This window comes from Hyla sarda, chromosome 1 (assembly GCF_029499605.1).
Source record: "Hyla sarda isolate aHylSar1 chromosome 1, aHylSar1.hap1, whole genome shotgun sequence".
Classification (NCBI taxonomy): domain Eukaryota; kingdom Metazoa; phylum Chordata; class Amphibia; order Anura; family Hylidae; genus Hyla; species Hyla sarda.
Genome location: NC_079189.1, coordinates 286,438,847 through 286,463,825, shown reverse-complemented (window position 1 = coordinate 286,463,825; position 24,979 = coordinate 286,438,847). Strand labels below are relative to the sequence as shown.

The window sequence follows — 24,979 nt, the reverse complement described above, 5'->3', positions numbered from 1 at the left end:
CACAGTTCCCCCACGTTAGGTGCGGCACAGTCCCCCCCCTCCCACGTTAGGTGCGGAACAGTTACCCCCACGTTAGGTGAGGCACAGTTCCCCCCACGTTAGGTGTGGCACAGTTCCCCCTATGTTAGGTGTGGCAGAGTTCCCCCCCCCACATTAGGTGCAGCAGAGTTCCCCCCATATTAGGTGCAGCAGAGTTCTCCCCACATTAGGCTAGCAGTGTTCCCCCACATTAGGTGCAGTATAGTTCCCCCACATTAGGCAGTATAGTTCTCCCCACATTAGGTGCAGTATAGTTTCCCCACATTAGGTGCTGTATAGTTCCCCCACATTAGGTGCCATATAGTTCCCCCACATTAGGTGCAATATAGTTCTCCACATTAGGTGCAGTATAGTCCCCCACATTAGGTGCAGTATAGTTCCCCCACATTAGGTGCAGTATAGTTCCCCCACATTAGGTGCAGTATAGTCCCCCACATTAGGTGCAGTATAGTTCTCCCCACATTAGGTGCAGTACAGTTCCCCCACATTAGGTGCAGTATAGTTCCCCCCACATTAGGTGCCATATAGTTCCCCCACATTAGGTGCAGTATAGTTCTACCCACATTAGATGCAGTATAGTTCTCCACATTAGGTGCAGTATAGTTCCCCCACATTAGGCTGTAGTTCCCCCACATTAGTATAGTCCCCCACATTAGGTGCAGTATAGTTCTCCACATTAGGTGCAGTATAGTTCTCCACATTAGGTTGGCAGTATAGTTTACCCCACATTATGTGCAGTATAGTTCTCCACATTAGGTTGGCAGTATAGTTTACCCCACATTATGTGCAGTATAGTTCTCCACATTAGGTTGGCAGTATAGTTTACCCCACATTAGGTGCAGTATAGTTCTCCACATTAGGTTGGCAGTATAGTTTACCCCATATTAGGTGCAGTATAGATCCCCACATTAGGTGCAGTATAGTCCCCCCACATTATGTGTAGTATGTTCCCCCACAGACATACAGCCTCCAGCCATACAGTGTATGGCTGGAGGCTGTATGCCTGTTTACTGCCCTACTTCAGTGTTCTGACGACTGCTCCTTTTGTCCGGCCACCATAGCAGTAGGTCCCGGGACTGGAGGAGCGGTGGTCGGAGAACTGAAGCTGATGTGCCGCTGGTCACTTACCATGCTGGCCAGCGCATGTCCTGTTCGCTGCTCCGCTCCTCCGCGTTGCTTTCCAATGGGTGCAAGCACGGGACAGGGCAATTGCCCCGATTCCCCCCCTGGATCTGCCACTGCATGCATTATATACACACACAAAACACTGTATACATTACATACTGTACATGCATGCTTCATACACACACAGATACTGTACTCATTACATACTGTACATGCATGCTTCATTCCCACACATACTGTACACATTACATACCTAACATGCATCCTACAAACAACATACTGTACACATTACATACTGTACATGCATCATACACACACACATACTGTACACATTACATACTGTACATGCATCATACACACACTGTACACATTACATACTGTACATGCATCATACACACACACTGTACACATTACATACTGTACATGCATCATACACACACACACACACACACACACACACTGTACACACTACATACTATACATGCATCATACACACACACTGTACCCATTACATACTTTACATGCTTCATACACACACACACACTGTACACATCACATACTATACATGTTTCATACACACACAGATAGAATAGATCAGTGTTTCCCAACCAGGATGCCTACAGAGGTTGCAAAACTACAACTCCCAGCATGCCCAGACAGCCTTTGGCTGTCTGGGCATGCTGGGAGTTGTAGTTTTGCAACAACTGGAGGCACCCTGGTTGGGAAACACTGATATAGATATACACATACACTTTATATATAGTCATCCACAGTAGTAACACACACACAGGCACAGTACATATGTACACACATATATATATCCACACACACACATGCTTATACACATATATATATCCACACACACATGCTTATACACATATATATATATCCACACACATGCTTATACACATATATATATCCACACACACATGCTTATACACATATATATATATACACACACACATGCTTATACACTTATATATATCCACACACACATGCTTATACACATATATATATATCCACACACACACACACACACGCTTATACACAAATACATGCAGGGACACCTACTGTAGTCAGGCCCCATGTTGTACAGCCTCTGCGGTCTCCTTTCCTCACAGCTCTCTCCTCCCCCTCCTCCTGCTCAGACGGCTGAAGGCTGAGAGAAGAGTCCAGGGCTGAGGGAAGATACCAAGTGCAGCTGGGGTGGGGGGAGCGTGATTGTGGTGAGGTGAGAAGAACTCCAAAGCTGCAAATTAGTTTATTTGAAAAACATGTCAGACATTCGGGGGCCCTCTTGTTTGGGTGCCTGGGGCCCGGAGCAGAATTGTTAATCGCTACAGGACGGGCAATTGCTTGGTTTGCCTGTCCTGTAGCGATGGGCCTGGCAGTACCAGAGGCTTGTGACGTCATGACCATGTCCCTCATTATGTCATGGCCACGCCCCCTCAATATAAGTCTATGGGAGGGGACGTGCACTAGATGACTACAGTGCTGCAGCAGAGATCGTGGCAGGACCCCCGCAATCAGACATCTTATTACCTATCCTTTAGCAGCAGCCTCTGATGCTTGAAGAATATGATTTGCATACTTGGATTATGTCTAAAACACATTGAAACTGTAGTGCAACTCATGTAAACAAGTTATTTGGCGGCAAATGCGCATTATTGATTCAGGCAGGTACATTTATCTACGGTAATGTTCCTCTATCTAGATATTGCTGTTACAATTTGTTATGGCAACAACTGGTGTTCTTTTGATTTTTAATGATTTAAATACAGAGGCTCCCAACCAGTGGTACTTAGCAGTTATGCTGGGTGTATGCGAAAAACAATTGGTAATGGAGGCTGCAGCCACTCGTCACCGCTCCTAAAGTGGCTTAGCCACTTTAAAAGCAGTTACCAGTGGCTGCAGCCGCCATTACCGATTTTGACATTACTAAGGTGGTTTGGCATGCACAGGTGACTGATGCTGATGATGTATGACAGCAATGGTGCTGATGATATTGTCACATCTGGGCAGGGAAGGAGTGCACACTATTCTCGCCCACTCCCCTGTCCCTGCCTACTTACGTACCTGCCCTAGACGACAGATCTGTAACCACGGTGACAGTCCCTTCCTAAATAAGTGAGGGACAGTCAAAAAGTCGAAACAATAAATCACAAAACTGACAAAAGGTCTGGAAAGGCTGGAGGTACACGACTAACAGAAAACAAACCTAAACATGCACACACACAAATACAGTCAGAGGGCTGAGTCTAAACCTTGAGAGCATGAAGTACAGTAACAGAGTATCAAAGGGAAGTCAAAAGCCAAACCAAAAGTCACAAAACAAGAATAAACAGAATGAGCACAGAGAAAGCTAGGTAAGTTACTAAGAACTATCACAAGCAGAGAATGGCTGAAAAGGGCCTCTTTATATATGCCTGAGCTGTAACCAGGAGGACTCTAATTGGCTCAGCAAGCTTAACCACACCCAGGAGCACAGAGGCAGAACCAGTCATCACAGATATATAATAAAAGGAGCACATCATGTGCGCCGCAAGGGAGAACTCACAATGAGCTGCTGCCGCCAGATTCTGAGGGGTACCCCTGCAAAAATAGATTGGGAACAACTGATCTAATGTGTTTGCCCTGGTAAAAATAAGCTGAGTCTGTGGCTGTTGCTAGGGGCTGTTTCTGATTGGCTTATTAAGGTCTGCTATATAAATGCAGCTATTTCTCTCATTGTCTCAGTGTCAGCGCACTTAAAGGGGTTGTCACGATCACACCCTATCGGTCCAGCCAAGATATTAGAGAGAGTGTGATGGTGCAAGGGTTAAGGCCACCAGACCTCTGGGTATCCACTACTAGTCCCAGCAAGTCACCAAATTAACCCTTAGATAAACGTGTTTTACCAGAGCTTCCTTCAGAAAGGTGAGCTCATATATTTAGAGATCAAAGACCAGAGCTGATTAATTAAACATGTAATCTGATAAAAGGTATCACAGTGCTATGCATAAAAATAAACAAATGACATACAGTTACAAAAATATGAAAGAGTTTAGTAAGGCAAGTTCAGAAAACAAAAGATGAAGTTCTTACAGCATGATGATATAGCAGTCCATGAGAGAGCTGTTCTTAGGATGGTCTTGTCAGCTTGTGGCCCAGCTTTTAACAACCAACTTTTAGTCTAGCATTATTTAAATATCATATCTGCTTTCTTGGGAGGGAGACTCCATTTCCCCCCTCCCCTCTGATCCCACCAGGGGGGCATCTCTGTCTATGGCCCTCTTATCTGGTTGATTATATGATGGGACCAGAGTGCATGACTTCCTGCTGCTTCAAAAAGAGCCTCTGACTTCAAAGGAGATGTAAACAAACAGCCAGACCCCCAAGAAAATGCAATACACAAAACACAGTCTGAATGACCTCTCCCCATGTCTTGGATGATCCATCACACACAGTTATAATTATAATACACATATAGGATTTCAATAATCAGGCCTTGGGCCTGACAGGGGTTATCCAGGAAAAAACTGCTAGCTTTTTTGCTAGCCCGTTCCCCCCCCTCCCCCTGCTACGGCACTAGCCCGTTCCCTCCTCCCCCCCCGCCCCACATACCCTGTTCCCTCATTACACTTGCAGTTACTGCAGAGTCCGGCAGCGGGCGTGCAGGGACAGCGGCGGCAATGAGGCGGCGGCGATGTGCGGGAGGAGTGGCCTCCCAGCCAGTGGCCGGGGAGCCAATGCTCTCGCTCCCGCCTGTTTGATTGACAGGCAGGGAGAGAGTGCAGCCTAACTAAAAAAGGACTGATTGCCACTCCAAAATCAGTCCTTTTTCAGTAGCCGGTTTTTAAATGTAAATTAAACCTTTTTAATGAAAAAAAAAAAATTATAAAAGTATATTAGAGATATGTTGTAGTACATAAGTACTACAACATATAAAAAAATTAAGTTGGTGACAGTGCCCATTTAAATAGATTTGTAAATTACTTATATTGGAAAATCTTAATCCTTTCAGTACTTATGAGCTGCTAAAGTAGAGTTGTTCTTTTCTGTCTAAGTGCTCTCTGATTACACCTGTCTCGGGAACTGTCCAGAGTAGAAGCAAATCCCCATAGCAAACCTCTTCTACTCTGTGCAGTTCATGAGACAAGCAGAGAGGTCAGCAGAGAGCACTGTTGCCAGACAGAAAAGAACTCAACTTCAGCAGCTGATAATTATTGGAAGGACTAACATTTTTTAATAGAAGTAATTTACAAATCTGTTTAACTTTCTGGAGCCAGTTGATATATATATTTAAAAAAAAGTATTTTTTCTGGAATACCCCTTTAATTTTGGTTCTGTCTACTGTCTCAAGCCACTTGTACTGCTACTCGCAATATGTCTTCGGGACCACACACCAGTCTTGCGGCCTTTCTCCTTTGCCAAATGGTAACTGCAACCTGGGGATCATTCTTCAGAAAGGCCAAAATTGAATGGGTTAAAGGGAACCTGTCAGGTTAGTTATGCTGCCCTTCTGCCCTCATCAGTGGGTGGGTGAAGGTTCAGAGGCAGCTAAAGAATTCCGTTGACTAATGAAAACAGCAAGGACAGCATAACTAACCTGAGAGGTTCCCTTTAAATTAAGTATCCCTTGAAGGATACACTATCCTAGACACTGGTTTAAAGGAAAACTGACAGTAGGGTCACCAACGAAAATCTGTGTGGCCATTCTGGAGGTATTCATGTGGTAATTTATTGCTATGTGCAATGCTTTCTTCCACCCAGCCAAGACCTCCACCCTTACTCCCATTATCTCCGCCTACTCCTGAAATGTCCAACCCTTCTTCCTCAGCAGGTGTGAAGAAGGGGCGGGGTTTTTGGCCAGAGCAGGTGTGAGAAAGCATTACACATACATTCAGTGCACATAAGAAGAAAATACCATATTAGCAACAAGATGAATATCTTCTGGACAGCTGCACTGATTTTAGACTGGTAATAAACAGGAACTACCTGTATATTCAGGTTAAAGGATACTCTGGTGGAATTTTTTTTTTCAAAATTCAAAGTTGGAGTTGTATGCTCCAGAGGAAGTTGTGTAGCTCTTTTCTGTCTGACCAAAGTGCTCTCTGCTGACACCTCTGTCCATGTCAGGAACTGTTCAGAGCAGGAACAAATCCCCATAGCAAACCTCTCCTGCTCTGGACAGTTCCTGAAATGGACAAAGGTGTCAGCAGAAAGCACTGTGGTCAGAAGAGAAAAGAACTATACCACCTTCTGGGGAGCATACAGCAGCTGATAAGTACTGGAAGGATTAAGATTTTTAAATAGAAGTAATTTACAAATTTGCTTCACTTTATGGCACCAGTTGATTAGAGAAATTGTTTTTCCAACAGAGTAGCCCTTTAACCCCTTAAGCAGCCCTTTTTCACCTTAAAGGGGTAGTCCAGTGGTGAAAAACGTATCCCCTATCCTAAGGATAGGGGATAAGTTTGAGATTGCGGGGGGTCCGACCGCTGGGGCCCCCCGCGATCTCCTGTACAGGGGCCAGGCTCTCCAGCCAGATAGCGGGTGTCGACCCCCGCACGAAGCGGCGGCTGACACGCCCCCTCAATACATCGCTATGGCAGAGCCGGAGATTGCCGAAGGCAGCGCTTCGGCTCTGCCATAGAGTTGTATTGAGGGGGCGTGTCGGCCGCCACTTCGTGCGGAGGTCGACACGCCCCCTTCCCGCGGACTGTCGGGGCTCCGTACAGGAGATCGCAGGGGGCCCCAGCCGTCGGACCCCCCGCGATCTGCAACTTATCCCCTATCCTTAGGATAGGGGATAAGTTGTTCACCACTGAGTCACCACTGGACTACTCCTTTAAGGACTGAGCCCTTTTTCGCAATTCTGACCACTGTCACTTTACGAATTAATAACGCGAAAACGCTTTTACCGAATATTCTGATTCTGAGAATGTTTTTTTGTGACATATTCTACTTTATTTTGGTGGTAAATTTTCGGCGCTACTTGCATCCTTTTTTGGTGAAAAATCCCCAAATTTCCTGAAAATTTTGAAAATTTAGCATTTTTCTAACTTTGAAGCTCTCTACTTGTAAGGAAAATGGATATTCACAATAAATTCTATTTTTCTTCACAAATACAATATGTCCACTTTATGTTGGCATCATAAAATGGACATATTTTTGCTGTTTGAAAAAATTAGAGGGCTTCAAAGTAGAGCAGCAATTTTCAAAAAATTCATGAAAATTGCTAAATCAGAAGGGACAGATGTTACAGAACTACAACTCCCAGCATGCCTGGGCAGTCGAGGCATGCTGAGAGTTGTAGTTTGGCAACATCTGGAGGGCTACCGTTTGGGCAGCACTGTAACAGTGGTCTCCAAACTGTGACCCTCCAGATGTTGCAAAACTACAACTCCTAGCATGCCCAGATAGCCTTTGGCTGTCTGGGCATGCTGGGAGTTGCAGTTTGGCCTTCCTAGTGGTTGCCACAGTAAAAATCGTTTTACTTTCACTTTCAATCCCCCCCCCCGACGATTCCCTACCTGATCCAGTATCCAGCAGGCTCCAGCGAAGATCCCAGGTCCCCAGGCATCTTCTCCTGCAGGTACGGCCTCCATCTTCTTCCCAAAACCCCTCGACATCCAGGGGTGGGCAGAACGGGGGGTTGCCATGGCAACCCCCTGTCCTGCGCTGCCATTGGTCAGAACTCCGTTCTGACTAATGGCAGGGGATAGGAGGAGATCGCAGCTCTGCGACCTCACTCCTATCCCTTAGGCTGATCGGGGCTGTTGCTGACAACTCCAATCAGCCCTATTTTCCTGGTGATCGGGTCACCAGAGACCCGATCAGCCCGGAATTGGAGAAAATCGCATGTCTGAATTTACATGCGATTTTCTCCGATCGCCGACATGGGGAGGGTGTCTCAGGGCCCCCTGGGCGATGTGCCGGGATGCCTGCTGAATGATTTCAGCAGGCATCCGGGTCCGGTCCCCAACTGGCTAGCGGTGGGGACCAGATTTCCCACGGGCATATGGATACGCCCTGTGTCCTTAAGGACTCTGAATGCAGGGCGTATCCATACGCCCTGTGTCCTGAAGAGGTTAATGCAGATGACCCTGCTGTCAGTTTCCCTTTAAAGGGGTTATCCAGGAAAAAACTTTTTTATATATATCAACTGGCTCCAGAAAGTTAAACAGATTTGTAAATTACTTCTATTAAAAAAATCTTAATCCTTTAAGTACTTATGAGCTTCTGAAGTTAAGGTTGTTCTTTTCTGTCTAAGTGCTCTCTGATGACATGTGTCTCAGGAAACACCCAGTTTAGAAGAGGTTTGCTATGGGGATTTGCTTCTAAACTGGGTGTTTCCCGAGACACGTGTCATCAGAGAGCACTTTAGACAGAAAAGAACAACCTTAACTTCAGAAGCTCATAAGTACTAATAGGATTAAGATTTTTTAATAGAAGTAATTTACAAATCTGTTTAACTTTCTGGAGCCAGTTGATATATAAAAAAAAGTTTTTTCCTGGATAACCCCTTTAAACATTATAGGAATAGTTTAGATTGTTACATGTCTAATCTGTTATTCCTCGCCCCCCCCAAAAAAAAAAAATAGCAGTGCCTGAAGTGCCAGATAGACAATCTTCTTCTTTGCATAAAAATGCTAAGTCAGCCAAACAGACATGTAAAATAGTTATTTTTTTTTTCATTTTGGCGCTATATATATATATATATATATATATATATATATATATATATATATACATATAAAAGAAAAAACTTTTGAAATTGCAGAATGTTTTCAGTTGTTTTCTCCATGTGGAATTTTATTCCCAACATTTTAACATTTTTTGATTGTTTTTTTTAGCTACATTTTCAGCAGTTTGTTGTGTGCTTTTTGGGAAATTCAGTTTTAAAATAAGCTGTACTTTGGACAATTTTCCCATTTGTTTAAACAGAAGTCAATAAAAAAAAATTCAAGCTGATAATTTGTCTATGTATATAGCCTTATGTTGACGGGGTATTCTTATGATAGGCCTTCAACATTTGTCCACATTCTGGCACCCCTATGAGCAAGAAAGCTTGGTGTTACTCTCCCATAGAAGTCTATGGGAGGGGAAAATATGGCAAGAAAAACGCCATGTTAGTTCAACATTTGATGTATCTGGCTGATAATGAAATTTATTTATTTTTGAAAAAAAAACACTTTAATGTATGTTCTTGCTGGGCAGGAGGTATACAATGTATACCTCCTGTCCAGCCTTAGCTGTACCCGTGGCTGTATACCGGCAGGCACAGTTTAGCCCTGCCAGGAGCAGTATAGTGATGGGAGTCCAGGCTCCAGTACTGTATATAGAGGTTCGCTATGCACCTCTGTATACTGTACATCCTGCAGAGGTAAGCAATGAGGATATGCATCACTACGTACCTCCTTATACTCCGCTGGCAAAGTGCTCTGTATCCAACCCATGAAGTGTATCCTGAAGACAGTGAAATACAGTCTTTCAGCTCCTTGGCGATTTTGCAAAATCGCAGCATGTTGAGCCTATGGCATTTTTTTCCCTGAAATCGTGGTGTTTTTCTCCCATAGAAGTCTATGGGAGTAAAAAAAAACGCCATGTGGGTTTTAACTTTGGCGTTTTTTCAGGCGGTTTTTATTCCCTTTTGGACTTTAGTGATCCAAAAAAGTGATGGAGATACCTTTTTAATAAAATTTCATAGGGTACCATTAAAATATAATAATAAAAAAGACACAGTAGTTATGGAAAAAATAGTCTTTAACGAAATGTATCTTTTTTTATATAAATTTTTAAACAGGGATCAATTTATGTGGGCGGGCGGGGACATAAAAATGTAGCCGACAATAATAAAATTGTAGTGTGTGTATTTTTCACTTTTTATTCTTTATTTTTTAGGTGGTACTACTACTCCCCGGATGGAACACACACTGTTCCATAATGGGAGTAGTAGTACCTGTACTAATTGTCAGATTGCCCGGGTCCGTTGCGATCCTCCTATATAATGTATAGATGCGGTCGGCTGCTCTTCTATGGTCACCTGCACTGACGTATATATACACCTATTCATATTTCCTGCTGAGAGCTGTGATTGGCCAGATGGTTCCAGCCAATCACAACTCTCTGTGGGAAATATGAATTGGTGTATATATACGGCCGTGCAGGTGACCATAGAAGAGCAGCCGGCTGCATCTATACATTATACAGGAGCATCACAAGCGGGTGTACGGAGTGACATCCGCTGTGATCTTTCCTTAACCCCTTAAGGACTCAGGGTTTTTCCGTTTTTGCACTTTCGTTTTTTCCTCCTTACCTTTTAAAAATCATAACCCTTTCAATTTTCCACCTAAAAATCCATATTATGGCTTATTTTTTGCGTCGCCAATTCTACTTTGCAGTGACATTAGTCATTTTACCCAAAAATGCACAGCGAAACGGAAAAAAAAATCATTGTGCGACAAAATCGAAAAAAAAAAATGCTATTTTGTAACTTTTGGGGGCTTCCGTTTCTACGCAGTGCATATTTCGGAAAAAATTACACCTTATCATTATTCTGTAGGTCCATACGGTTAAAATGATACCCTACTTATATAGGTTTGATTTTGTCGCACTTCTGGAAAAAATCATAACTACATGCAGGAAAATGTATACGTTTAAAAATGTCATCTTCTGACCCCTATAACTTTTTTATTTTTCCACGTACAGGGCGGTATGAGGACACATTTTTTGCGCCGTGATCTGAAGTTTTTATCGGTATGATTTTTGTTTTGATCGGACTTTTTGATCACTTTTTATTCATTTTTTTAATGGTATAAAAAGTGACCAAAATACGCTTTTTGGGACTTTGGAATTTTTTTGCGCGTACGCCATTGACCGTGCGGTTTAATTAATGATATATTTTTATAGTTCAGACATTTACGCACGCGGCGATGCCACATATGTTTATTTATTTATTTTTTTACACTGTTTTATTTTTTTTATGGGAAAAGGGGGGTGATTCTAACTTTTATTAGGGAAGGGGTTAAATGACCTTTATTAACACTTTCTTTTTACATTTTTTTTGCAGTGTTATAGGTCCCATAGGGACCTATAACACTGCACACACTGATCTCCTATGCTGATCACTGGCATGTATTAACACGCCTGTGACCAGTGTTATCGGCGCTTGACTGCTCCTGCCTGGATCTCAGGCACGGAGCAGTCATTCGTCGATCTGACACCGAGGAGGCAGGTAAGGGCCCTCTCGGTGTCCGATCAGCTGTTCGGGACGCCACAATTTCACCGCGGCGGTCCCGAACAGCCCGACTGAGCAGCCAGGATACTTTCAGTTTCACTTTAGAAGCGGCGGTCAGCTTTGACCGCCGCTTCTAAAGGGTTAATACCGCACATCGCCGCGATCGGCGATGTGTGGTATTAGCCGCGGGTCCCGGCCGTTGATGAGCGCCGGGACCGAAGCGATATGATGCAGGATCGCGGCGCAATCCCGCTTCATATCGCGGGAGCCGGCGCAGGACGTAAATATACGTCCTGCGTTGTTAACCTCTTAAGGACCCAGGGCGTATGGATACGCCCTCACACCCTGGGCCTTAAGGACCCAGGGCGTATCCATACGCCCTGGCGTTTTCCGGTCTCTGCCGCGCGCCGGGCAGAGATCGGAAGCGGATGCCTGCTGAAATGCTTCAGCAGGCATCCAGGGCAAACGCCGAGGGGGCCCATGTAGGCCCCCCATGTCGGCGATCGCCGCAAATCGCAAGGGAAATCGCCCTTGCGATCTGCGGCGATACGGGCTGATCGGGTCTCTGGGACCCGACCGCCCGGTAATTTCGCATGATCCCGGCTGTCACAGACAGCCAGGACCATGCTAACGTATAGGAGCAAGGTGGCAAGCCTGCCACCTCCTCCTATACCCTGCGATCTGTCGGTTAGTTAACCGACCAATCGCAGGAGGGGGGGCGGTTACTTCCTCCCGTCCTGCCCGGCCCCTTGAAGTCCGGAGAGGACTGGAGGAAGACCGGAGGACGCGGCGGGGAACGGGGGAGTGCTGGGGACCAGCCCCGGTACTTACCTCGTCCCTGAAGACCCGGATCCTGGCGGCGGAGACGGCGGCGGCGGCGACAGGTGAGTAGATCTTCAGCCGCGGTCGGGCCCTTTACAGCAATGCACGTCGCCGTAAAGCGACATGCATTGCTGTAATAGGACCCTGTAAACTACAACTCCCAGCATGCCCAGACAGCCCTTGGCATCTGGGCATGCTGGGAGTTGCAGTTTTGCAACATCTGGAGGTCCACAGTTTGGAGACCACTGTGTCCTTCCAGATGTTGCAAAACTACACATCCTCAGCATGCCCTTACTGTCCAGGCATGCTGGGAGTTGTAGTTCTGTAACATCTGGCCCTGCAGATGTTGCAGAACTACAACTCCCAGCATGCCTGGACAGTTTTGGCATACTGGGAGTTGTAGTTTTGCAACATCTGGAAGGGCACAGATTGGGAACCACTGTATTAGTGGTCTGCAAACTGTAGTCCCCCAGATGTTGCAAAACTACAACTGAAAGCATGCTGGGAGTTGTAGTTCGGCAACATCTGGCTCTAAAGATGATGCCGAACTACTACTCCCAGCATGCTTGAGAATGTTTGGGAGTTGTGGTTTTGCAACAACTAGAGGCACACTGGTTGGGAAACATTGTCTGTTTCCTAACTCAGTGTTTCCCAACCCGTGTGCCTCCAGCTGTTGCAAAACTATAACTACCAGCATGCACTGATAGACTGTGCATGCTGGGAGTTGTAGTTTTTCAACAGCTGGAGGTCCCCCCCTTGTGAATGTACAGGGTACATTCACATGGGCAGGGGGCTTACAGTGAGTATCAGGCTGCAAGTTTGCGATGCAGCAAATTTTGCGTGGCAGCTCAAACTCGCTGTAACCCCCCGCCCATGTGACTGTACCCTAAAAACACTACACTACACTAACACAAAATAAAATAAAAAGTAAAAAACACTACATATACACATACCCCTACACAGCCCCCCTCCCCAATAAAAATTAAAAACGTCTGGTACGCCACTGTTTTCAAAATGGAGCCTCCAGCTGTTGCAAAACAACAACTCCCAGTATTGCCGGACAGCCGTTGACTGTCCAAGCATGCTGGGAGTTTAGCAACAGCTGGAGGCACCCTGTTTGGGAATCACTGGCATAGAATACCCCTATGTCCACCCCTATGCAAATCCCTAATTTAGTCCTCAAATGCGCATGGCGCTCTCACTTTGGAGCCCTGTCGTATTTCAAGGCAACAGTTTAGGGTCACATATGGGGTATCGCCATACTCGGGAGAAATTGTGTTACAAATTTTGGGGGGCTTTTTCTCCTTTCACCCCTTATGAAAATGTGAAGTTGGGGTCTACACCAGCATGTTAGTGTAAAAAAATAAATTTTTTACACTAACATGCTGGTGTTGCCCTATACTTTTCATTTTCACAAGAGGTAAAAGGGAAAAACGCCCCCCAAAATTTGTAATGCAATTTCTCCCGACTACAGAGATACCCCATATGTGGGCACAAAGTGCTCTGGGGGCGCACAACAAGTCCCAGAATGGAGAGTGCACCATGTACATTTGAGGTGATTTGCACAGGGGTGGCTGATTGTTACAGCGGTTTTGACAAACGCAAAAAAAACAAAACCCCACATGTGACCCCATTTTGAAAACTACACCCCTCACGAAATGTAATGAGGGGAGCAGTGAGAATTTACACCACACTGGTGTCTGACAGATCTTTGGAACAGTGGGCTGTGCAAATTAAAAATGTTGTACAGACCACTGTTCCAAAGATCTGACAGACACCAGTGGGGGGGGTAAATGCTCACTGTACCCCTTGTTACGTTCCTCAAGGGGTCTAGTTTCCAAAATAGTATGCCATGTGGGGGTTATTTTGCTGTCCTGGCACCATAGGGGCTTCCTAAATGCGACATCCCCCCCCCGAGCAAAATTAGCTCTCAAAAAGCCAAATATGACTCCTTCTCTTCTGAGCATTGTAGTTCGCTTGTAGTGCACTTCAGGTCAACTTATGGGGTACCTCCATACTCAGAAGAGATGGGGTTTCAAATTTTGGGGGGTATTTTTGGCTATTAACCCTTGCAAAAATGTGAAATTTGGGGGGGAAACACCCATTTTAATGAATTTTTTTTTTTTTTTACGTATGCAAAAGTCGTGAAACCCGTGTGGGGTATTAAGGCTCACTTAATTCCTTGTTACGTTCCTCAAGGGGTCTAGTTTCCAAAATGGTATGGCATGTGGGTATTTTTTGTTGTCCTGGCACCATAGGGGCTTCCTAAATGCGACATGCCCCCCGAGCAAAATTTGCTCTCAAAAAGCCAAATATGACTCCTTCTCTTCTGAGCATTGTAGTTCGCCTGTAGTGCACTTCAGGTCAACTTATGGGGTACCTCCATACTCAGAAGAGATGGGGTTACAAATTTTGGGGGATATTTTCTGCTATTAACCCTTGCAAAAATGTGAAATTTGGGGGGGAAACACACATTTTAGTGAAATTTTATTTTATTTTTTTACATATGCAAAATTCGTGAAACACATGTGGGGTATTAAGGCTCACTTAAATCCTTGTTACGTTCCTCAAGGGGTCTTGTTTCCAAAATGGTATGGCATGTGTTTTTTTTTTGCTGTTCTGGCACCATAGGGGCTTCCTAAATGCAACATGCCCCCCAAAAACCATTTCAGAATAACGTACTCTCCAAAATCCCCTTGTCGCTCCTTAGGTTCTGAGCCCTCTACTGCGCCCACCGAACACTTTACATAGACATATGAGGTATGTGCTTACTCGAGAGAAATTGGGCTACAAATATAAGTATACATTTTCTCCTTTTACGCCTCGTAAAAATTCAAAAATTGGGTCTACAAGAACATGCGAGTGTAAAAAATGAAGATTGTGAATTTTCTCCTTCACTTTCCTGCTATTCCTGTGAAACCCCTAAAGGGTTAAAAGGCTGACTGAATATCAATTTGTATACTTTGGGGGGTGCAGTTTTTATAATGGGGTCATTTGTGGGGAATTTCTAAGAGGAAGACCCTTCAAATCCACTTCAAACCTGAACTGGTCCCTGAAAAATAGGGAGTTTGGAAATTTTGTGAAAAATTGGAAAATTGCTGCTGAACTTTGAAGCCCTCTGGTGTCTTCCAAAAGTAAAAACTTGTCAATTTTATGATTCAAACATAAAGTAGACATATTGTATTTGTGAAAAAAAAAAAATTAAATATTTTGAATATCCATTTTCCTTACAAACAGAGAGCTTCAAAGTTAGAAAAATGCAAAATTTTCAAATTTTTCCTAAAATTTTCAAATTTTTCACCAAGAAAGGATGCAAGTTACAATTTTTTTTTTACCACTATGTTAAAGTACAATATGTTACGAAAAAACTACCTCGGAATCAGAATGATAACTAAAAGCATTCCAGAGTTATTAATGTTTAAAGTGACAGTGGTCAGATGTTAAAAAAATGGCCGGGTCCTAAGGTGTAAAATGGCTGGGTCCTTAAGAGGTTAAAGGGGTACTCCGGTGAAAAACTTTTTTTTTTTTAAATCAACTGGTGCCAGAAAGTTAAACAGATTTGTAAATTACTTCTATTAAAAAATCTTAATCCTTCCAGTACTTATTAGCTGCTGAATACTACAGCGGAAATTCTTTTCTTTTTGAAACACAGCTGTCTGCTGACATCATGAGCACAGTGCTCTCTGCTGACATCTCTGTCCATTTTAGGAACTGTCCAGAACAGCATATGTTTGCTATGGCGATTTCCTTTTACTCTGAACAGTTCCTAAAATGGACAGAGATGTCAGCAGAGAGCACTGTGCTCATGATGTCAGCAGACAACTCTGTGTTTCAAACTGAAAAGAATTTCCACTGTAGTATTCAGCAGCTAATAAGTACAGGAAGGATTAAGATTTTTTAATAGAAGTAATTTACAAATCTGTTTAACTTTCTGGCACCAGTTGATTTAAAAAATAAATAAATTAAAAAAAAAGTTTTTCACCGTAGTACCCCTTTAACTGCAGGTACTACTGCTCCCAACATGGAACAGAGCGTGCTCCATGATGGGATTAGTAGTACCTGTATTAAAAGACAGATCACAGCGGGTGTCACTCCTGACACCCGATGTGATCGTCCTATCTATTGCAGATGTGAAGCGGCTCTATACAGCACTCGCATCTCTGCACTATACTCCGGCCAGTGATGTGAATAGAACATCAGTCATTCATATTTCCCTCTGAGCGGTGATTGGCTGCAACCATCCGGTCAATCCCCACTCTGGGTGGAAAATATGAATGACTGATGTTCTATTCCCATCAGCAAGCACAAGAAAGCAAATAGCCGGCACTACTACCCCTTTAAATCCCCTTTCTCTCTTGCGGCTCAAATCGTGATAGCATAGTATACAGACTAGGTGATACAGTTCCCTTCACAGCGCTGGCAGGCACTGTAATCCTTTGGGTTCCAGGTCCCTTAAGCACATATAGCTTCTAACATCGGCAAATGAGAAGAAAAGCAGGGACATCACTCACCAGGATACTGTGCCAAATTTTCTTTATTTCTAAGGTGCAGTTACATGGGGTGTGCACGGATGATCTTCCTAGGACTCAGCTAGTCAGCGTTGAACCCAGTGTTGAGTCCTAGGAAGATTGTCCGTGCACACCGCATATAACTGCACCTTAGAAATAAAGAAAATTTTGCACAGTATCCTGGTGAGTGACGTCCCTGCTTTTCTTCTCATTTGCCGATGTTCTATTCACATCACTGGCCGGAGTACAGAGCAGAGATGTAAGCGCTGTATGAAGCGCTATATTATTGACGATCGCATTGGGCGATATGGCTATTAGTATAGGTACTACGTCTCCCATCATGGAACAGTGTGTTCCATGCTGGGAGTAGTAACACTACCTAAAAAAATTCAAAAAAGAGAGAAAAAACAAGTTAAACATACACACTTTATAAAAAATTTCTGAAAATTTTGTTATAAAAAAAAATATAAAGTTAAATACATTTTCCATCATTACTGCATCTTTTTTTTTTTTTTTGGTACCCAACAAATTTTGGGTACCATAAAAAAAAAAAAAAAACGCCACAGGGGCCAAAAATGCAATTTCCACACAAATGAATAATCGCAAGGAAAAACCCCAGACGCTGGAAATACACTGGTGTTTTTTTCAAACCAAAAAACGCAGGACAAAAAACCCAAGTTGAAACTTAGCCTAAGGCAGAAGTGGATTCAGCTGGAAGAAAAAGAATCCTTCCTTCATATTTCCATTACTTTTGGATCCATTTGGCTTAAACTGGGTCACGGTGGGGTAGGGTCATGCTGGACAAAATCCACTGTGCAGCCGGAAATGCAGTGAGGTTTGGAGGCGCAACCAGCATGCCAATGTGACTGTGGCCCCCTTCCAAACCTCACTGCACACACAGGGCTGCCATCAGAGGAGAATACACAGCATATTTCCCGCTATGTGTACGCTATGTGTAACCCTACCCTTAACTGGTTTCACACAACATTGTGTATCAGATTTTCATTCAGTTTTTGATCCAAAGTCAGTGTATTCAGCAAAAGACGTATGAGTCCTCCCTCTATATTTCCCCTCCCTTGAATACACTCTTTTCTGTTTCCTATGCTTACATACCCAACCTGAGAAAATAACATCTAACCTGCATAGATGAACTTTTCGTACAGGTAGAATCTGGAGGCGTATTCAGCGCTGAAGGTGAAGGTAGGTGCAGTAAATGTTAATAATTGTCCAGAGACAAAGCACAGGGAAGTCACGTGAAAACAAAGTAGAAAGTGGCTGCAAAAAAGAGACATAAAATGTAAGTATATAAACCTGAGGTTCAGACAGATTATATCATAACTCATAGGTCAGCAGTTTATGCCAGACAAAGGAGAAAGCTTTCATACATTTCTAATATTTGTTTTCTGTCATATGAAATGCCTTAAATTACAACCATGTCCCTACTTGGCTGTTTCTTTAATGGGAAAATAACCTGTCATTTGTCAATGATTTGTATAGAAAGTGGAGGTCATAAGAGTGTGCAGAAGTCCTGTGCAAATCACTCTGCTGAAATGTATAGCTGTGAATCACATTTTAGCAAGCGCACTCCTATATTCAGGGCTAAGACACTGGGACCGAAAATAGGTCCGGGGAATTTTAGACTACGCAACCCATTTCTGTCATGGGTGTGGCTATTAAAGGACAAATGTCAATCATAGTTGGGTACAATAGGGTACATAATGGGAAAAAAGAAATAAATACATATATATATATATATATATATATATATATATATATATATATTCACCCCTCCCTTTCCACCGGAGGTTTTTTAACCCCTTAAGGACACAGCCCATTTCAGCCTTGAGAACACAGCCAATTTCATTTTTGCATATAAGGCTAAGTGTCCACTTGGTCTTTTTTCTGGCAGTTTTTGGATATCTGCCACTGCAGTTTTTGAGCCAAAACCAGAAGTGTATTTAAAAGGAATAGGAAATATAAAGGAAGGACTTACACTTCTCCTCCCTTATGGATCCACTTCTGACTTTGGCTCAAAAACTGCAGTGGCAGAAATCCAAAAACTGCCAGAAAAAAAAACAAGTGGACACTTAGCCTAACTCTTTCAATTTTCCATCCACAGACACATATGGGGCTTGTTTTCTTACGGGAACAATTATACTGTAATGGCACCTTGCATTTTACACTAAAATGTATGGTACAACCAAAAAAGATATTATTTTGTATGGAAATTTTAAAGAAAACTGCATTTTTGCTACTTTTAGAGGGTTTAACTTTTACGCAGTGCACTTACTGTAAAACTGACATGTTCTTTTCTCTTTATTCTGTGGGTCAATACGATTAAAATGATACCCAACTTTCCATGCTTTTCTATTACTGTACTACTTTTTTTTAAAAACAAGCTTTCTCATTTTTCAGTATACGGGGCTGTATAAGGGCTTTTTTTTGCGCCGTGATCTATAGTTTTTATCAGTACCACTTTTGCCTATATGTAACTTTTTTTACATTTACGCCTTTCACTATACGAGATCATTAAAGGAAAAGTCTCACTGAGAAAAGCTGATTAGGTTACTTTGACAGGACCGATCCCTCATAAATCCATGCTGATATGGCGTTATACATTTATTATCACTGAGATACTCCAAAATAGCATCTCTTAGAAAACCCTCTAACAATTTACATACAACCGAGGATAAAGGGGTACTGCGGTGTAAGACAACATATTCCCTATACAAAGGGAATAATAGACAAATTACCAGGTCCAGATGGCAATCACACCCGTCTTCTAAGGCTGGAATTCCATTTGTTTTTTGGGGGTGAAAAACGCCAATTCTGCTGCATGGCGTTTTGACCAAAAAACACTGCGGGCAGATGTTAGCTGTAAATTAATGAGAAATCGCTAAATTATTTCTCCACTTGGCATTTTTTTTTATCCTTTTGGCGTTTTTTCATTATTTTTTGGAGTTTTTCAGCTCCTTGGCGGTTCTCCAAAATCACAACATGTTGAGCCTATGGCGTTTTTTTTCCCTGAAATCGTGGCGTTTTTGCCATGTGGGTTTTAACTTTGGCGTTTTTGCAGGTGGTTTTTATTCTCTTTAGGACTTGAGCGATCTAAAAAAGTGATGGAGATACCTTTTTTAATAAAATTTCGTAGGGTACCATTAAAAAGATATTTAATAAAAAAGATACAGTAGTGATGGAAAAAATAGTATTTAATGAAGTTTACCTTTTTTATAACAACATTTTTATTAATTATTAAACAGAGATCAATTTATGTGGGCGGGTGGGGACCTAAAAATGTAGCCGGCAATAATAAAAATGTAGTGTGTGTGTTTTTCACTTTTTATTCTTTATTTTTTAGGTGATACTGCTACTCCCAGCATGGAACACACTGTTCCATGATGGGAGTAGTAGTACCTGTACTAATTGACAGATCGCCCGGGCCCATTGCTATCCTTCTGTAAAATGTATAGATGTGGCCGGCTGCTCATCTATAGTCCCCTGCACTGCCGTATTTATACACCTATTCATATTTCCCACAGAGAGTTGTGATTGGTCAGATGGTTCCAGCCAATCACAGCTCTCTGCGGGAAATATGAATAGGTGTATATATATGTCAGTGCAGGGGACCATAGAAGAGCGGCCGCATCTATACATTATACAGGAGGATAAGAGCCAATCCCCACTCTGGGCGGGAAATATGAATGAGTGATGTTCTATTCACATCACTGGCCGGCCGGAGTACAGAGCAGAGATGCGAGTGCTGTATAGAGCCGCTCCACATCTCTGCTATATTATGGACAATTGCATCGGGTGTCAGGACTGACACCCAGGGCAGTATGTCTATTAGTACAGGTACTACTCCTCCCATCATGGAACAGTCTGTTCCATGCTTGGAGTAGTAGTACTACCTAAAAAATTTAAAAATTAAAATAGAGAAAAAAAAGTGAAACACACACTTTATTAAAAACTAATTAAAAGTTCATTATAAAAAAATAAAAATTTCCTTAAATAATTTTTTTCCCATCCCTACTGTATCCTTTTTTTTTTTTTTTTGGCACCCACCCCATTTAGAAAAAAACGCCAACTCAAATGCAAAAACGCCAGAAAAATGTCAGACACACGAAATTGTACTGGCGTTTTTTCTGGCGTCTTTTTCAGTGAAAAAAAGTGGAAATCCAACCTAAGAGAGTTAAAGGGGTACTCCGCCGCTAGACATCTTATCCCCTATCCAAAGGATAGGGGATAAGATGTCAGATCGCTGCGGTCCCGCTGCTGGGGACCCCAGGGATCACCGCTGCAGCACTGCGCTGTCATTACTGCACAGAGCGAGTTCGCTCTGTGCGTAATGACAAGCGATACAGGGGACAGAGCAGCGTGACATCATTGCTCAGCCCCTTGTGACATCACGGTCCGCCCCCTTAATGCAAGTCTATGGCAGGGGCGTGACAACTGTCACACCCCCTCCCATAGACTCGTATTGAGGGGGTGGGCCGTGACATCATGAGGGGCGGAGCCGTGACGTAACGATGCTCCGGCCCCTGTATTGCCCATCATTACGTGCAGAGTGAACTTGCTCTGTGCAGTAATGATAGCGCAGTGCCGCAGCGGTGATCCCTGGGGTCCCCAGCAGCGGGACCGCGGCGATCTGACATCTTATCCCCTATACTTTGGATAGGGGATAAGATGTCTAGGGGCAGAGTACCCCTTTAAGTACTATAATAGACAGACTCCTATTTCTAATATTGAAGGACATGATCTGTTCCTCAGGATTGGTGCATAGCAAATGTGGTGCCAATATTCCTGAAGGGATCAAAAAGTGACCCCAGGAATCATAAGCCTGTAAATTTAAAGGAGTACTGCAGCGTAAGAAAACTTATCCCCTATCTGCAGGATAGAGGATAAGTGTCTGATCGCCAGGGATCTGACCATTGGGACCCCCTGCGGCCTCCTGCATGGCGCCCCGGCTCTCCCATGCACTGAGCTGTGTTGACCCCAGCACGAAGCAGAGACCAACACCCCCCTCAATGCATCTCTATGGGCGAGTTGAAGATACAGCATTCGTGTATCTCCGACTCTCTGAGGCTAAGTTTCCACTTGTTTTTTTTCTGGCAGTTTTTGGATTTCTGCCGCTGCAGTTTTTGAGCCAAAGTCAGAAGTGGATCCATAAGGGAGGAGAAGTGTAAGTTCTTCCTTTATATGTCCTATTCCTTTTGAATACACTTCTGGCTTTGGCTCAAAAACTGCCAGAAAAAAAACCAAGTTGAAACTTAGCCTAATTGAGATACATGGAGAAGGCGTGTCGACCACAGCTCCGTGCGAGGGTTGACAGTCTCCTTGCACAGAACGGCCATCGACCCATGCACAAAGAGAGCTTGGCGGTGAGCAGAAGACCGCAGGGGGTCCCAGTGGTCGGACTTTTTGCCATCAAATACTTACTTCTGCGGATAGGGGATAAGTTGTCTTACACTGCAGTACTCCTTTAAATTTACAGGCTATTGATTCCTGGGGTAACTTTTTGATCCTTTCATGAATACAGTGACCCCCCGACCTATGATGGCCTCGACATATGATCATTTCAACATATGATGGCCTCTCAGAGCCCATCGTATGTTGAAGGCAGCATCGACATATAATGCTGCTGTGTGTCGGGGCCATCGTACAAACAGCTATCTGACAGCACTGACAACTTCAGCAACTGACAGATAGTTGTTTAATGTGCCCCGTGTGCCCCGTTCTGCCTCCTGTTACTCACATGCTGTCCTGCTAACTCATACAGGCTTCCACTGTGAGCTCCAGCTGTTGCAAAACTATAACTCCCAGCATGCCCAGACAGTCAATGGCTGTACGTGCATGCTGGGAGTTGTAGTTGTGCAACAGCTGGAGGCACCCTGGTTTGTTAAACACTCCCCATACACTCCACATACAATGGTCATCCCAGAACCAATTAGCAGTTTCCCATAGAGATATGTATTCAACATACAATGGTTCCGAGGCCACAGAACCAATTACCATTTTTACATAGACATATGTACTCAACATATGATGGTTTCAACATATGATGGTTCTCCTGGAACCAATTAATATCATATGTTGAGGGACCACTGTATTGGCACCACATTTGCTATGCACCAATCCTGGGGAACCAACCATGTCCTTCAATATTAGAAATAGGAGTCTGTCTATTACAGTACTGAGCTCCCTTAGAACACGGGGGTGTATGCCATCTGGACCTGGTGATTTGTCTTCTTTGATTGATCTGTACAGAAGAGACAGATGACATGTACTGAAGAGTTTCATCTTTGGAGTTACGCTTGCAGAAGGCAATGAGAATGTGTTTTTTTTTTTATATATAAAAACCCTCTCTGGACGCCAAGATCCATATTGGGTTGGTCACTAAGAGGTTAAAGTGTAACTCTAATACCTTTTTTTTTTTACTCTCAGGTAGCCAATAGCACCATAGTAATCTGTTTTGGCATGGTTTCCATGGAAACCAGCAGGAGGCTCCAGCTTACAGCACATCTTAACATTTTCTGGGACTGGGGGAAACCCCAAAAAAAGGTATTCATGGCGCAAACTTTTTAATGATCATATGTATGCAGATTACTATTGTGCTATGGGCTGCAAAAAAATAGTATAAGATTTATACTTAAAAAATGTATGAAATGCTTATTGTACTTCAGTAACCATAGAAACATCTGGCTAAAATATCTAAATACACTGACATGCGAAAACTAAACACGACAGATCACCGCGCAAAAACACAGCTCTGAAAAGCAGGGTTTCCCAAGCAGGGTGCCTTCAGCTGTTGCAAAACTACAACTCCCAGCATGCCCGAACAGCCAAAGACTTTCCGGGCATGCTGGGAGTTGTAGTTTTGCAACAGCTGGAGGAACACTGGGTAACAAAGACTGCTGTAGAGAATATGCAAAGTATTTTTTTCAGTGTTATCTGACGAATAATGTTTTTGCCTCACATGACAGTATAAGGTAAAAGGGGACAACTTATGACCGGCCACGTGGCTCCGTCTATAGGATAAAGGCCTCGTTCACCTTTCCTTATACTCTGGGATACCCAGGAACTCCACTGCTATACAGCTGGGTCACATGGCGCGCAGGGATGTCACCTGCTCAGCCAATCAGGAGCCGAGGATAGGCATCCAATCACAGCGCTACTTACATCCTGTTACCGGAAGGGTTGCACTATCCAGGTGTGAGCTGAGCCTGGGAGCCGCAGGTACCAACCATAGCAGTCGGGGCAGCGGGGGATTACAGCGGTGCTGTTGTGTAAGTGTATGGCGGCACAGTGGTAAGGAGGCAGCTATGGGTTGTGGTGTAGTGTATGGTGGGCACAGCTGTGAGGAGGCAGGTATGGGTTGTGGTGTAGTGTATGGTGGGCACAGCTGTAAGGAGGCAGGTATGGGTTGTGGTGTAGTGTATGGTGGGCACAGCTGTGAGGAGGCAGGTATGGGATGTGGTGTAGTGTATGGCGGGCACAGTGGTAATGACGCAGGTATGGGATGTGGTGTAGTGTATGGCGGGCACAGCTGTAAGGAGGCAGGTATGGGATGTGGTGTAGTGTATGGCGGGCACAGTGGTAATGACGCAGGTATGGGATGTGGTGTAGTGTATGGCGGGCACAGCTGTAAGGAGACAGGTATGGGTTGTGGTGTAGTGTATGGCGGCACAGCTGTAAAGAGGCAGGTATGGGTTGTGGTGTAGTGTATGGCGGCACAGCTGTGAGGAGGTAGGTATGGGTTGTGGTGTAGTTTATGGCGGGCACAGCTGTAAAGAGGCAGGTATGGGTTGTGGTGTAGTGTATGCCGGGCACAGCTGTGAGGAGGCAGGTATGGAATGGGATGGGATGTGGTGTAGTGTATGGCGGGCACAGTGGTAATGACGCAGGTATGGGATGTGGTGTAGTGTATGCCGGGCACAGCTGTAAGGAGGCAGGTATGGGTTGTGGTGTAGTGTATGGTGGGCACAGCTGTGAGGAGGTAGGTATGGGTTGTGGTGTAGTGTATGGCGGGCACAGCTGTAAAGAGACAGGTATGGGTTGTGGTGTAGTGTATGGCGGCACAGCTGTAAAGAGGCAGGTATGGGTTGTGGTGTAGTGTATGGCGGGCACAGCTGTAAAGAGACAGGTATGGGTTGTGGTGTAGTGTATGGCGGCACAGCTGTGAGGAGGCAGGTATGGGTTGTGGTGTAGTGTATGGCAGGCACAGCTGTAAAGAGACAGGTATGGGATGTGGTGTAGTGTATGGCGG

The 24,979-nt window shown here is 44.0% G+C and overlaps 1 protein-coding gene across 8 annotated transcripts in view; it reads right to left on the bottom strand.

Moving 5' to 3' along the window:
- KXD1 (KxDL motif containing 1) overlaps positions 1 to 24,979 on the bottom strand; it is a 71,405-nt gene that overhangs the window by 25,800 nt on the left and 20,626 nt on the right. For 3 of the 8 annotated variants that reach the window (XM_056574482.1, XM_056574508.1, XM_056574490.1), the window contains exon 2: positions 17,855 to 17,991. In XM_056574482.1, coding sequence (XP_056430457.1) covers positions 17,855 to 17,860 — 6 coding nt within the window. In that variant the 5' untranslated portion in view covers positions 17,861 to 17,991. Of the gene's footprint in view, positions 1 to 17,854; positions 17,992 to 18,709; positions 18,729 to 19,006; positions 19,026 to 19,469; positions 19,581 to 23,689; positions 23,851 to 24,979 lie in introns of those variants that run through there. The other 5 variants (XM_056574462.1, XM_056574468.1, XM_056574454.1 and 2 more) reach the window with 5 other exon arrangements.